The 15,569-nt window shown below is 42.3% G+C and overlaps 1 protein-coding gene across 1 annotated transcript; it reads right to left on the minus strand.

The window, feature by feature from the left end:
• Positions 1–6,227: 6,227 nt before the first annotated feature.
• On the minus strand, positions 6,228–15,253 carry EEF1AKMT2 (EEF1A lysine methyltransferase 2). The gene is made up of 6 exons (XM_056352858.1): positions 15,102–15,253; positions 14,654–14,719; positions 14,005–14,119; positions 9,968–10,075; positions 8,863–9,079; positions 6,228–8,125 (listed from the first exon to the last, which is right to left on the minus strand). Exons 1-6 carry the CDS (start codon positions 15,197–15,199, stop codon positions 7,998–8,000), a joined length of 732 nt encoding a protein of 243 aa, XP_056208833.1. The 5' UTR covers positions 15,200–15,253; the 3' UTR covers positions 6,228–7,997.
• Positions 15,254–15,569: the final 316 nt, after the last annotated feature.

A 15,569-nucleotide genomic window follows, 5' to 3' on the forward strand; every position in this document is an offset into this window, starting at 1 on the left:
AAGGATCCCCATCGTCTTTCTGAAATTATACTGGGGTCCAAGTCATTAAAATATTTAGATGTGACAGTGCTAAGCCCTCTGGATAGACACAATTCCCTTCGCTTCCAGTGCACAGGATTTGGCTGCAGTTGCAGCCTGCTTTCTGTGTAGCCTTGCAAACACTTCACTGTCCATTCCAGTTTGTTGTTATCCAAGTCATGTGCACCACAGTTGCTAATAATTTCAGCAGTGTCCTTTTCATGATGACCTACAACTCTGCACTGTTCTTCTGAGCACCTGAGTAATCCCAGTTATTTATAGTTTTATCCTTCTGCTTCTCCTGCCCGTCAAGGAACACAGGTAAGGGACTCGCCCAAGGCCAAGCAGGGAGTCAAGAGTGTCCCAGTCGTACCGTGTGCTCAAGGACATCTTGGCTCCACTGAAGGTCTCCAACAGCACAAAACAGAGACCACTTTCAGAAGCGACACTCCAGTTTCAGGGGAAATTCTGAAATTCACAGAATCTAAGTAACAGCAAGAAGTATTTTTAACAAGTATTTCATACCCAGGGAACAAGCACATCTCTGTAATACGATCAATGTGTTCCAAGTCAGAGAGTATCTGAATCAAGGACACCCAATGCCCTAAACAAGCGAAGCATTGCTGTGCAGAGAGGGTTGTAGTGAGGAGTGTAGTTCTTACTACATCTGGCATACAAGGGGATTTGCACCAAATCTAAAAATCCTTCTTTCATTTCACACTTTTTTTATTTCACACAAATTCACAAAAATCCTTCTTTTATTTCACACTTCTGTTATTTCACACAAATTTATTAGCTTGCACATAACAGCTTTGCGTTTCGGCTCCCCGCTTCGCTTGCTGCCTCCCTCCCTGCCTGCCTTGGCAGAGGGCATGACGGCTAAGCTACGGGCTGCCCCAGCCTAGGTGCAATGGAAACAGCTGACGGATAAAATAAATAGCCCTTCAAATACATATGCGAGCCCTCTTCTCACCTGAATGCGCTAATCACTTTGTCAGGTATGTTTGCTTCTAAATCGGCTTAATATAAGCCAAGGGTTAGTTGTCCATCATTCACAAAAACCGAGGCAGCTGTGGACATGCCCCAGAGCAGCACGTTATGCTGGATAAGCAGAAATGCAGTACCCATGGCGTTCAGGTGCCCTAGGGTAGGGCAGCAGCCAGTGAGGCTAATTGCTACTGCAAATTGGGGTGAAAGAGCCTAGATCCTTCTGTGTGAAACACCAACTCATTCATTTTTTAGGGGAAGCATAAGGGAAAATCTAACTGACGAACCTTCAGCCCGCCTTTTCTTGGTCGGTTTCAGGCTGGATGCAGGCTTATCACACCATGCGTGCATGTCTTTGTGCTGCTAGTGAGAGGTCTCCGTTCACAACCCTATCAACATTTCAAATTACTCAATAAATGCACATTCTTCCCACCTCTGCTTGACATGTGACACTGTCCATGAATACTTGGCTGCTGGAGTGACTGTGCTGAAGTTCGTTTCTGTTCCCTTGCCAGTGTTTATTAGCCCTGACTCTCTGGCACAGACTTAGGCACTTGCGATTATCCAGAATTTATATGCTACCTTGCAGCTACATCATTTGTTTGCCTGACAGCACTCACTTTAATTTCCTAGTAACCTAAAAATGGGCTTATTTCAAGCTATTCTGTTACCTAACAAACGGAAATCAAGCCACAGGTTGGGTTTTTCCTTATTTGTGTCAAATAAAACATGCCAGCGTTCCTTTTCCTCCTTTATCTTGAGGCTATAACACCTCATCCCATTTCACTGAAAGCCCTAGGTATCCATTAATTGTTCCTTAATTTAGCTGCTACCCACAAGGATTAGGTCATACTCAACGCAACTCCAGCCAAGGCACATGACAGAGCTGTCCCCTCCGCAGGTGCCCGTACCGCCCATTCAGCCCAAGGGCAGGTAACGCTGTGCAGCACAGCCTTCCTCTCTTCTTACCCCAGCAAAGGCAGCGAGCAACGGGGATGCAAAGCCCTGGCCCGTTTATTTTCTATGTGCTCTCCACATATTTTACGGGAGACAATTTGATACGTTAAAGTGCTTAGAGGGCCTATAAAATACAGCAGTTATTGTTGTAGCAAGCCGTGTTCTTTACCTTCCTGCATGCCAAGATTAGGAAAGCAATGTGAGTGCCAAAACCCTGAAAATTTTGCTGTATGTTGCTAAATACCATACTTAAAGATTTTGACCGGTATGGAATAGCAGTCTTTTACCAGGTACCCTGGAACACAGTAGAATGGATATAGCAGGGTATATATACACATGGATTTTCCTTACAATGGCTACAGTGCTGTCAGTGCATTCCTGGAATATGGAAATGCATGGAAGCTAGCGTCAAGGATGAAGCAAAGCATGCTGTGCCTAATGTGCCAGAAAAACTATCCAAGAACTCCTCCTTACGTAAAAATAACTCCAAAGAAGCTGTGTCAGCTCAGCTTCGTGGCTTCACAGGTATCCGTCTACCTTGTACAAGTGGTTTCACCCTTTACAAAGCCCAGTTGTTCGAAGCAAGTGGTTTCAATTCATCCCCTCATTTGCCCTTTCAGGCCTTTGACTCTTCAGGCCCACAGATGTCACACCAGAAACCTGTGCAGAACTGGAACAATCTGGATGCAAATGATATGAGAGAACATCTCCATTTCTAGTCTATATGGACATGTTCCCTTAGAAGAGAATGTTTTTTATTGCTTAAAGAGAAGGATAACACTGTGAAGGCATCAGCTGAGCCTCGGAGGTTGCCCTGGTTCTGTACAGCAGATCCTGTACCACAGCCACAGCTCCCACATTGGTATCCTGCGGTCACTCTTTGAAACACCTTATTACTGCACTGAAGTTGCGGGGCAGTCTGCGCACTGCCCTGTTTATTGCACACCCTAGTTGCTCTCTGGAGACTCACACCTGAGACCTGTGTGGTGGGACACACATTTCTTTTGCTCAGGTAGAACCAGTTGTCCTGTAAACAGCAATGGCAGGATTAAACCCCTAAACACCTGAATGCTCTGTTTTAAAATTTTGCGAAAAAAGTAAAAAACACCGAGAGTCTCCTTTCGCTTAGGTGTCAAATACCCCAAACCCTATGATACAATCAAGGTAGCTGGCCATTCCTGGTTTTCAGAAACGGTACTGCTACACTGGGTTTGAAATTGGGAGGGTGAGCCCATAAATCAAACAGTTATTTCAGCCTGATGCTCTCAATAATGATTTGAAGAAATAGTCTCCTGATGGGACAGAAAGCCTGAATTACATGCTTCATCATTGCCAGCCCTGTCTGGAAGAGCAACTGCCATAATTCTCTTGTGTTTCTGATGTAACCCAACAGCTCCTCAAAAAAAAATTGTAGCTCCCAGAAATTCTTCATTTCACACCACAGAATTATACAGAGTTCAAGAAGGAAATATTAATTCCGCATCTTCTAAACCTTCCAAAACAATTAACATTTGAAAAACAGCCTACAGGCAGCACTACAGTTGACTATTCCTCCTCCTTAAGGACCGTTAAATGAACATACTTATAAATAACAAGTTGGTCACCAGAAAGGAAGTCAAGGAGTAAGGGAACATTATCCTTCCCTCTGAATATTCTCTGTTCATTCAGTTGTGTCTGAATTTCATGTCTGGTATTTCTCACTTTTTAATTTATACAAACATGATTATGGAAGGATTTACTTCAAGGAAGTACCGTGTTGCTGAAATGGCAAAGGCTTTTTGTCTTGAGAACCTATTTACCCTACACTCTTAGCAGAGTCCCGTGTGTAGAAATTCCCCTAGATCTGACATCTCAAATCAATACTTATTTCATTAATTTCTCTCAGTCTCCTCTTTCAGATATTTCATCCTGACAGTTCACTTCCCTGATACACCCCATAAAAATCCGGGGTAAAATGCTCCACGCTTTTCCAACAGGACAACAAATACAATGGCCTCTCCCAGTAAATGCCTCAGAAGAGACTCCCTAAATGCAATTTTCTTGACAATAGCATATATCAGGAGTCAGGAATAGGATGTCTGAGCTCCACCAAACACAGATGTTGGTGGAGGTGCTGCTTGTTAGGGCTTATGCACTAAAAGCCATCGCCCATCTTCCTGGAGGAAAAGGTCGGTACAGAGAGAGGCTGCCACGCTCCACACAACCCAGCTCACAACTACCAGTTTCAAAGTAGTTCATGTTATCACTGGAGCTGCACACACTACCACTGGGAACACCTGACTGAGAACATGAGATCTAGCTTGCAGCCAGTCTTGAGGTTTAATCGCTTAGGGAGAAAGGGAGAGACTTCCACTCAAGGCTCTGGACCCCTCTGGAGGACACTGGCCAAGACCTCCCTTCCCTTTCCAGTCTTTCCAGGCATCTCATTGAGTTTGGCATCTGGCTCGTAACAGCAAATGCAAAGCCCACTGGCACTGAGTTTTATCCTTCAGTATGGTGTCGATCAACAAGGGAACATAAACCCTTTCCGTTCTGCCTATGTTTTATGCAAAACTATATCCAGCTCCAGCAAGGTATGCCAGCTCTGCAGCGGCACCCAGCCTAAACGCAGCACTGCAGGAAGAGCCTGTGGGCTCAACCACTGTAAAGATCCATGAAAGATGTTAGTTTCATTACCCTCAAACCTCGTATTTGACAGTGAAATCACATATACAGTCTTCAGATAACAAAACAATGGAGCAAAATGTTATTTCAAATGCTGCATTTACTCTCCTCTAGTCTGGTGCTGCAGCTGAAACCGAGTCACACCGCTGTGTAGTCACGAAGATACCAGCCTTCGCGGACGCGTGAAGCACTCCCCCAACTACAAAGGCTCACTTCTCCTAACCCACTGATAATTTCTCTTTTTTTTCTTTTAAGAGGTTTTCCACTGAAAAGCATTAACATTTAGAGATCGTACCCTCATGAAGAACCATCTAGCAAGATGAACTGCCCCACACCAAGGACATTCTTTGACATGACATTTCCAAATCCTGCTAGTTAGAAAAAAGCTGGTGCTTAAGTCAGTATTAGAGCTGCGACCTAGACTCCGTTATTCATAAAATGCCAGGTTTCCAACAGAGCAGATTTTACATAGTAAGGCTTTGGTTATTATTGCCTTAAAATAAATCTCCTAAAACATGTTTTACAAGCATTTGCCTACTCTCCTGTGATACTTGAAAGTGCTTGGGCCTGTGAAATTCATATTCAAGACCAGATGGAGAAATCTTTACTTTCAAGGAATAGCTTGTGTACTCATTTGAGACTAAAGGGGGGCCATGACAAATTTAGGAATCAAAACCTTTCCACACATGAGGGCCACTCCATTCTTCCACTCCCTACCCATCCTCCCTGCACAGGTACCTATCTGCAGGCTTGCTCTTCTCAGCTTTATTGAGCATGTTAATAGAAAACTTTTATATGGACTCGAGAAGCAGACAGGCACGTGAATTCTGGCCCAAACCACCACAGAGATGTGAAGACAACTGCCTATGGACAAAGCCCAGACCCTTGTCCATGGGAAAAACACACTTCTGTCCCAAACTCCTCTTGACAACCAGAATTTAAGGCTCCTAACGGGTTTGTGGCACCTTTGGGCAGCAGGATGACATTTTAGTTGTGACATTAGCGTGTGTATCTCCATCTCATGACTGGACCTTGCAATGCCAAAAGTAAAGCATAGGCTTGCTGCCTATGGGGCTATGTATAGCCCAGAAGTGGCAGGGAAATGCTTGAAGTGGAAGCCCTCAATAATCCATGACTTGGGCAAATAATGAAGTAGGCTGGAAGAGGAGGTTGGTTCTCAGCCCTTCCCCACCACTAAGAAGCCTCCCTGATAGAAAATCCATTCACGTAGGAGGAAATAATAACAAAAAGAAATACAATAGCTGTCCAGAACATTTGAAAAACAGCAATATGAAGTAGCAAGAGAAAATAGTGAATTACTGTCGTTGCTTCCAAACGCCTTGCTAAAAATACTAATTGAAACTGGTTGATCATGCACCTTACATGACACGCTTACATGATCTCTGATAACAAAATTTCTGCATAACCATTTTAGGAAGCTTATTTTTAGCTTCATAAATGATATAAACATATTAAGTAGAGAACAAAATCTAATAATAATCAATCCTATGAAAAGGAGAAAACAATACTTGCCCTGAACATTACGTATCTTATGGAGTGTGAATCTATTGTTAAATTCCTCCTAACTGATTAAAAGAAAATCCATGACAGCCATGACTTTATTTCCATTCCATGATTAAACACATATCATGCCTTCATTAGCAAAAATTACAGATGGGAATAAAACACATACCCTAAACACATCCTGCCAGAGTTACTTGCCAATTAAAATCTGCTGGTATTAACTCTATCTGATGCCAAATTGTCTGCAAAAATGCCATGGTCTTTTTACCGAGGTTGTGATCAGTAGAGTACTTTGAATCCTTTGTACTACTCCATCAAAAAAATCCTCTGTCTGAATTACCACTTAAATTTCATAGCAGTCCTGTGGGCTGCTGCAAGCCTGCTGGGCAGGCGCAATACATCGTATTGCAAGTTACCCAGACGATAACAAAACTTGGTTTTGGTAAAGTTAGGAACCCAAACCTCACCAACTATGCAGAGAGCTATTCACTGGGACTAAACTTTCTCACCACTGCCAACAGACCACTTTTCCAATGGAACCAGTACATCCGATTTTGCAAAAACATGCAGAATTTAGGATTCCTACCCTGATGACATCACCAGATGGATCACAGAGCGAGTACTCACCACTTGCAAATAATGCCTTATTTCCTATCCTGGGAAGGGACTAGAAGTATTTCTTGACCCTTAAAGATCTCCTGAACCCTGGGAACTAGGAGAAGTCTGCAAACTAGGAGAAGCAATTATCTGATAAGCAAACATGACCTCGCCTGTGAAACAAAACTCGATTGTCTAATAGGGCCCCTTTGATGCTTGAAAGAACAAGTCTATTGTCACCTGCAAACGTGTTTGTCAAGGCATAAAGAAATCTCATTTTCCTACCTTTCGAGCAAAAGTAGTATTCTGAAAATACAAAATAATAGGAGAAATAAAGGTAAAGAAATTAAGTAAAAAGATCACACACAGAAGTTTAAAAAAACCACAATACTTTAAAAAAGGAAAAAGGAATGGAGAGTTATGCTTTGAACTCTTTTGGATTTATGCAGCTAAAAGCTGCCCTGAGAAATTCACTGGAAAACATACTGTCATTGTTGGCTCTGAAGACATTACTATATAGCAAATTAATAATGAAGGAGGCACACGTCACATGCTAGTAAGACTGCAACATCACACCTTTACTTATTTATTTATGAGATCAGTGAAAATAACTGATGAAGTATGCACACATTGAGGCAAGTGAGATTTTTAAAAACACTCCCTCTGTGGGAAAAGGGTTGAGCTATTTCAGAGGAGACCGAACTATGCAGAGTCTGAGAACCTCTGAAAATCTGAATTTTAAGCATTAACTGGCCCTTTTTGGTGAGTGTATGGCTTTTATATTATTTTTCCTCTTTAACAGCTACATTCATGTTCACCTGAGGAAAAAAATAAAAGATCCAGCGCTTACATTGCAAAAGCTTGTTCCCTATTACACCACACAACAGAGAAATGAGATTTTTGCTTTGTACAATACTTTTACCTCTGTTGGTCACTGATTACCAACACAGAAATTAAATACCAGGTAACCTTTATGTTCCAAACACAAATACAATTCAGTTCTATTAGTCTCCATGTTTAGAATGCCTTATTTCTCTCTCACTTATGAACTTGCAGCTTCCCTAAAACAAGTGAGGTTGTAGCAAGGACAAAATTTACGGGCAAGTTATGCAAAGCTGAAATGTTTCTAGGGCAATGTTTTACAGTGCCTTAGAGTTCCATACATAGTATTTTACTGTATACTCAAAGAGCATTTATTTACACACGTGTCTGAGCTTTTCTGTCCGGTTTAAAGTTCAGACTTTTCTCAACTAATCTAATTTCTCCAAGATGGATGGCCTCACTTTTTTCCTTTGGAAAACCAATGCTGTTACACTGTTTCCAACTCTTCCTCCAAAGCAGAACTTGGGTGTTGGCAGCTCCTCCAGCATTTCAAATCCTGCCAGACAGAAATTAAAATACTCTTATTAGAAGGAAGTAATTTTATTCGCCTCTTGGATAACCCTTTGCAAACCGTTCTTTATTTGTCTGGAAAACTTACTCTGTAAGTTTATAGGACTGTATTGTTACACTGCACCACTGCTTTATACAGCTGAAACCCTTCCATGGATAATAAAAATCTTAGCCAGCTGACTCACACAAATTAATGGCACAAAAGATGATAACTTGCCAGTAAGTTTAGTTCCCCAGAAGGGATGGTTGTTTTAGATCCACACCGAGTTTCAAGCCTCAAGGCATGAGATTCAGGAGCTAACTGGCATGTAAAAAAACCCCTTCTGGGTGGATCACAAAGGTGGTTGACGAGGTGAGGTAAAAGGTATGGTCACCGACTTGCCAGTTCCCCTATACATGGGTAACAATGTTACCCCAATTTCAAAGCAATTGGATGGGTGAACTGGATCTGGTAATAAAGAACCAAAAGAAAAAAAGTATCACCCGGATATACGCTTTCCCAGTGTAACCAGACCAAAATCCTCATCTCCCTTGGTACTGGCAAATGCAGAAGCTGTAATTCCAGAGGAAAACGGAGGAGAGATAGGCTGAAGCATTTACTAGTCACTTTACCAGGTCTAATCCTGATGTGAGAAAGTCAATATGCTAACACAGATATTAAAATTTACCCACCACATCCTTGAACAACCATAAATTAGCAGATGGTTCTGTTCGACTACTTACCTTCTCTGAACTCGTTCAATAGCTCCTCCTTGGTCCAGTTGCAAGACGTTATGAGAAAAAAGCCTTCTGGTTTCAATACGCTGCAGAGAGAACTCAGGTACTGCTTCCTCTTTCCCACCGCGTTATCAGGATTAAGGCTTATGGCATCAAAAGTCCCCTTGTCAATACAAATCTCAAATCCTGACAGCTCAGCTGATGGAGCCAGGAAGTCTTCCACCTAAACCAGAAGTCTACAACTGTGAAAACAATCTTTTACTCAGGAGCTCCTGAATCTTTAATGCAACCCAATACTTCAAAAGAAAAAGCCTCAAACCTGACAATAGGTGTACTAAGGAAAGGGTAACTCACATGCTTTTCACACTTACAATGCCATGTCAGATTCTTCTCTACGTATTATGTGATGATCTGTTTGCTTTAAAGCCCATGTGTATACCCATCATCCAAAGCTCAAACTATCATACTTGAATTTCATTCTTTAGAACATTTTTTATACTTTGATCCCTGGTTTCCTAGGTGCTGTGTGCTAGGCACTGTACAAATACAGAAGAACAGACAGTGCCTGCCACAAAGAGATTACAACTGACATACAAGAACAGAGACATCATACAGGTACAGAGCTGGAGGATAAAACAGCATAGCAGAGAGCTCAGGATGAAAAGCAGCCACAGAATCACAGAATGGCTGAGGGTGGGAGGGACGTCTGAAGGTCATCTGGTCCTACCCCCTGCTCCAGCAGGGCCTCTCAAACTTCCTACTGCACAGCTACAGGTAGGGATTGTATCACTTAAAGATTTCATCCTCTATCCCAAATCTGAAACTCAGAATGTAGCAGCTAAAATACAGAACTCGCCAAATAGCAAACTGCCATTCTGCTCCCTGTTAGAAGCAGGGGAATCTTGTTACTAATGACTATTACAAACAACAACAACAACAAAAAGACCAAAAATCTTGTAAATAGATTTATTTGGTTAGAGTTTTCTCACAAATGCATGTCAGAATACGTAATAAATATAGTATGCTCAGTACATTTGAATATCAATTAGGCCATTTAATCTTGGGTTCAATTGCTTCCTATTTCCTCAATAAGCTTTCTCTCAAAACTTACCTTTAATTTAATGTTAGACATCCCTTCTTTCTCTCTTACTTTTTCTGAAAGTTGTATTGCAGAAGGAGAGTAATCAATCCCAGTGAGATTCATGTAGCCAGATTTTGCCTAGACAGAAGCAGAGAGTCTTAATCAGTGTGCTAGCAATTTTTTTTTATCCAACAAGTGTATTCCCTTGGATCTATAACCTATCTCATCTCTCCTCCTCTTAATGACAGGAAAAAAAACCCCCCTCATTTTTATTCCTGTTATCATTTATACCTGTTACCATTGCAAGAGCCAAACAGCTGGGGGAATGAGCTGAAATAAGTCCATTCTGCCTAATACCTCATCAAAAGAACTACTGACTGAAAGCTGGTTTATGTCAACAAGTGGAAAATTGAGCAGAACTGTGAAAAGTAACACCCTTGGAGGAAAACAGGCTCCCTTATCTGCACCAAAAGTAACCTAGAAACCAGGAATTTTCAGTGATGAGAACATGTGCCAATGCCAGATGCTTCAAAAGAAGAAGAAAACCTCTCTGACACTTACATAACATTTGAGATTGAGCAATTATTTAGTTTATAACCCCAAGTGGAAGAGCCAAAATACGTAATACATTTTACTAGTACAGAAATCCACTTCAAAACATTAATTTTTTCTAATTATTCATGCTAACGTCTATTTGAATGCAGTTATTTGCATGCTGCAAGGTCTTTGCATCAGCAGCTTTCAGGCAGGTTATGCACCACGTAAAACAGCACACACAGACTTTCTGTTCATCCAACTTTGCAGTAGACAACAATAACCCAGTTCAGTGAACTCAGGCAGTGAGATCCTAGCGATCCTTTCGCAAAGCAGGTGGGCGGGCACCTTGCATCAGCTGGAGTTGGGCATGTGGGAGGGGGGCACTGACACATTTTCACTCTGAGGTAGAAGCTGAAGTGACCAGATCTGGGTCTCACGTGTGTCAGTTGGTCTGGCTAGATCCAAACCTAACAGGAAGAGCAATTATCTTATGGCCAGCTGCAGGCAGTAACAGCAGAGGGAGGGAGGAGGCTCGGGTTAGTTTTAGTGTTGAACAACACATGGACTTTAACTAGCATTAAGCAGTCAGCTGCGTATCCACTTGTTCCAAAGGCCAATACCTCAACAGTGAGGAAAACTATGAGAATTTTTTAAAACAGTCCTTCCTCCTTCCAGCAACCCTTCAGCCCATGTGAGCTCAGTGCTAGCCAGCTGTTCTTAATTGAGGACTAATTTCAGCTAAACACAAAGACCATGTTGTTTGCACTTGATGAAGAACAGCATCTTGCTCAGGCTTCTGCCCACGTTCCTCCCCAGAGCAAATCAAGCTTCCTGAGATGCCTGTGCTGAAGACTTGGGGGTGGAAGAGTTGTTCCCACAACAGCTCCTCTGTTTGGAAAGGAAGAGCTTGAGTCACTTCAGGGAGTTCCCATTCCCTCCTATGGTCTCTGGGGTGGAGAAGGAAAGTTTAAGGATAAACAACATTAAATGCTGCTAGACCTGTACGGCCTGACTACGTACGGACTGGAAGGGATCATTCAGTCAAGCGCCAAACATGACTGCGCTGCATTCTGCAACTGGACTCCTGTCCTGAAGGTGGTATTTATAAAGCACTCTTCTACTAATTCTTGAAAGAGCAGATTAAATAGCAGAAGGTAGTTTTGCAATGTTATCAGCACTGCCTCATGTTTGGCTCTTTGGTGCAGTCAGGTGGACGCTCTCACTTGGGTGGTGAATACCTTGTGCTTCAGAGTTTTTCGATACCGTTGGCTCCCACAATACTCAGAAAAAAAGGAGAAGGTCAGAGCTTTATGTGGCAGCAACATTTCCTTAGAAGAGCTGGAACTTTTGGAAGGCAAAATTAGGTCATTGATGCAGCCTACCAGATTCCTGAAGTTAACAGGGGTAGGACCATGGTCTACCGCACATACAAAACCAGCATGGGGTCCCACTTATGTATCCAAGATCCTTAAAACAAGCAGAAAGAAGAGAGGAAGCCTCCAGCAGCATTTCTCTTGGAGCTTACAGATGGGCAGATCCCTGCAGTATGCACATAGAAGACGTTTAGCAGCGTGCTAGATGCTTTGCCTTCTAGTTGGGTAGCAGGGCCAGTTTACACAGGATCCAGCATTTTCTTGTTTTCATTTTATTTATTACCTGCTTTTTGGATGGTTATTCTGCCTCTTTTTAATGCAGTACTCCCTGCTGGAACTGACAATATCTCACCTAGACCTAGCTGCATTTAAAAGTAGTTTTCTTGCTATACCTCCATTTACTATTCTTTATTGTTAACAGCATGCCAGGGCCCAGTATTCCCCAACAAACCATACTCTACAGCACCTTTTCCTGGTCTGATGTTGGTCCAATACATACTCTCAAGTAGCCACCTTTTAGAGGGGTGCTACTGACGTCCTGTATGACTCAAGCCTGGCTGCCTTTTTCAGTATTGCCATTTCTATCACATTATGGAGTCCAACTCCAACAGCAGAAGTGTTCTACAGAAGCTAATGTGCTTGCCAAAAGAATCCTAACTTCAAAGCCTAGCAGCTATCACTAAAAAAAAATTGCTTTTACGTCAGCTAAGCAAGTCAGATCCTGAATTATTGAGCAACAATAAACAATGTAATTTTTGAAGTCACTTTTCAAATGGGAACTAGACTGAAAATTTCCTATTAAAGCAACTACAGTACTTTGAGGTGCTTAATGTAAGAGGAGAGGGTGCTCTTATGGCAGTTTAATAGTTTTAAAAGCTAAGAGGCTGTCATTTTCCCATTACAGAATGAAAATCAATTTCAGATTTGTAAGTGGGGCCAGGATAAAATCAAAATCTTATAAATTAAGATTTTTCTGTTGGATGTTTCAACACTGATAGAGCTAGCCAGCATTGCATTTAACAGTCATTATTATTAGGCTGATTCCTCTTAATAAGATGAGCAATTTCTGCTTTTGATGATGCAACTTCTCCTGTGCTGCAGTGTAGCAGCCAGTCCCCATAAAGGCTTCAAACTCTTCCAAAATCAAAGTCCATGTTAAAAAAATTCCATTATAAACCTGACTTTGACTTACAGCCCTTTCAATTTCTACAGCAACTAATGGAGCCAATGGAGAAACTGCGGTAATATGACGGCTCCTTTCTTTACACCTCTCCTGTAGTATTATACTGAAGTATTCAATCAAGAACAGGAAAAAATACTGGAACTCCTAAACATCTTGTACCACTGTGTAACAACAACATCGTAACACTTCAGAACATAACTAGTAAGGGGTTTCAACCCTGACAGAAACAGACACTTCTTGAAAAGAAGTGTTAACAGCTTTTAAAATCACTTACATAAAAACCTTGGGTGTAACCACTTTTCACATTGATAATGAATGTTATTACCAGAACTGAGTGTGGAGAAAGGGTCTGGTTTTGCACGAGTACTTCGTGTATTAGTAAATTTCCTTATCTGGGGGTGTTTTACACAATGGAAAGAAATGCATTTTTAAACGTAGGAAAACAGAAAGGTGAAGTTAAAATATGGGATACTCAGGCTGACTGATTTAAAGAAATACTGTGTATTTTGAAATCTGACACTCTGGGCAGCACCAAGAAACAGGAAGTTTGAGCATGTCTAGCAAAAAAAGTAGGTATTTCCATTCAGTAGAACAACATAGATGTTCTGTTCCTAGGTCTGCACCCCATAATGGCACTGCTGGTTCAAGGAGTTACACACCTCGGTCCCACAGCCACCTGCAGCTATGCCTCGTCTTTGTAACAGGATGTTCTTTAGAGCATATCAACCACACAAAGTGAATTCCACTAATACTCTTAAGCCAAATGAAAATATAAAATCTGATGCTCAGTAACCAGTGTTCTTTTGATGGGGAAAACCCTACAATATAAGTTTTAATTTAGGTTGTCTGTTTTTTGTCTTTCACGTAAGTTACAGCTTGCCATAATTACTATTGTCACTTGTGAACTGTATTTAAACTACTCTGTTTGGAGCACAGATACTGTATCAAAAGCACAATCTTTGCAATATACCAACCAATTCCACGAGTAAAACACCATTTCCAGTTCCAATGTCAAGCACAGAGCTGTCAAGGGGGATCATTTGTTTTTCCAGCCATCTGATTATGCGAACCATGCTTTCTTCTCCAAACCTATGAGAAACAAGGCCTCAGGTAATTAAGACAGCAAAAATATACAAAAGACACAGCAAGTTTAGCTCATTGCTCCCTCTCTCCAGCTTTTGCAAAGCACCTCTTACAGAACCACTTGGGTAACAACTGCCATAGCTCATATTCCATGTTTTTGTTTAAATTAAAATTAATCACATAGTCTTAAAATTCACTGAAACACCAACTCTGGGAGGTGAAGCCTTCCATATACTAAAAAACACTGGCAATTTGCATAGTTAAACCTGAGCTTGGGGATAAAAAGCACATTTGTTACTAACACACACCACAACTACCAGCTCTCTTTCTATGTAATGACAGTTGTGCTAGTGCAGCCTAAAAATCTGCACTGCAAAAGTGGGCAAGAAGAGCACTGGAGGCTTCAAGATTAAAATGCCCCATCATTCTGCCAACATCCAGAACTATTCAGTAAACCACTAAATTGCTGGCTCATGTTTTTATATTGTCTATTTTTATAAAGAAATAATAGAAATACTTTGGTGGAGTTTTTTTATTTACCAAATTTCCCCAGCATCTCCAATGTCTTGAAAAGTCTGCAGTTCTCTTTCATATGCAGCATCCCAGCTAGAATCCGGGGGTGGGGGGTAGGAGTGGAGAAAGGACAGGATACTGCATTAATACATGTACACAAGATGTACAGAGTGAGGAGATGAAAAGGCGAAAAGACAGTATCTGTGTAGCAGTGCCACTTCACGTCCACGGTATCATCTAGATAGTAAATTCCTCTGGAGCACATTGTCTGCCAGGCACCGGGTAGAAGATGCCCAGAGAAGGAAGCCTGGGGCTACCAGACGAGAGTTATCTGGGGCACAGCACGGGCCTGCTGCTCGCGGGGCAGCACCAGGGGACCTGCCGGGAGGAACCCGGCCGGACCGCCGCCTCCCCGGGCACGCCACGCCGCGGCCCATCGCCCCCGCCCGCCCGCGGCAGCTGTGCCGCCACTCACTGCTCTCTGGTGCCCAGCACTGAGGGGCTGAAGGGCTCCTGCCCATGCCCCGTGCCCGGCCCCGCGGCTCCCCCGGGCCGCTCCCCCGCCACCGCCATGCCCGGCCCGGAAGCACCTCGGCACCATCGAGCGCAGCTGCGAGAGGGCCCGCGGCCGCCGCTCTGGCGCTCGGAGGACTCTTGCTCACTGCCCCACGGGGGCCGGGACGTCGAGCCCCTAAAAAAAAAAATTAAAAAATTCTAAATTTTCTATATTTTTTTGTTTCTAAGAAACGGTAACGCTCCAAGTGACCAGATTTCCATCACTACAATCCATACGGATCACCAAACATCAGTGGAATCTTTTAAAATAGGATTGACGTTCTTCCTTATTTATGAATTTCAAATTTCACGAAAGTTTTTGCTTCCATAAGGCTTTTTGCAAGATAAATGACAGCAGGTAGTAATAACGTATTTCCAAACCAGTAAT

The sequence above is a fragment of the Falco biarmicus genome, chromosome 9 (assembly GCF_023638135.1).
Source record: "Falco biarmicus isolate bFalBia1 chromosome 9, bFalBia1.pri, whole genome shotgun sequence".
In the NCBI taxonomy this organism is placed as follows: domain Eukaryota; kingdom Metazoa; phylum Chordata; class Aves; order Falconiformes; family Falconidae; genus Falco; species Falco biarmicus.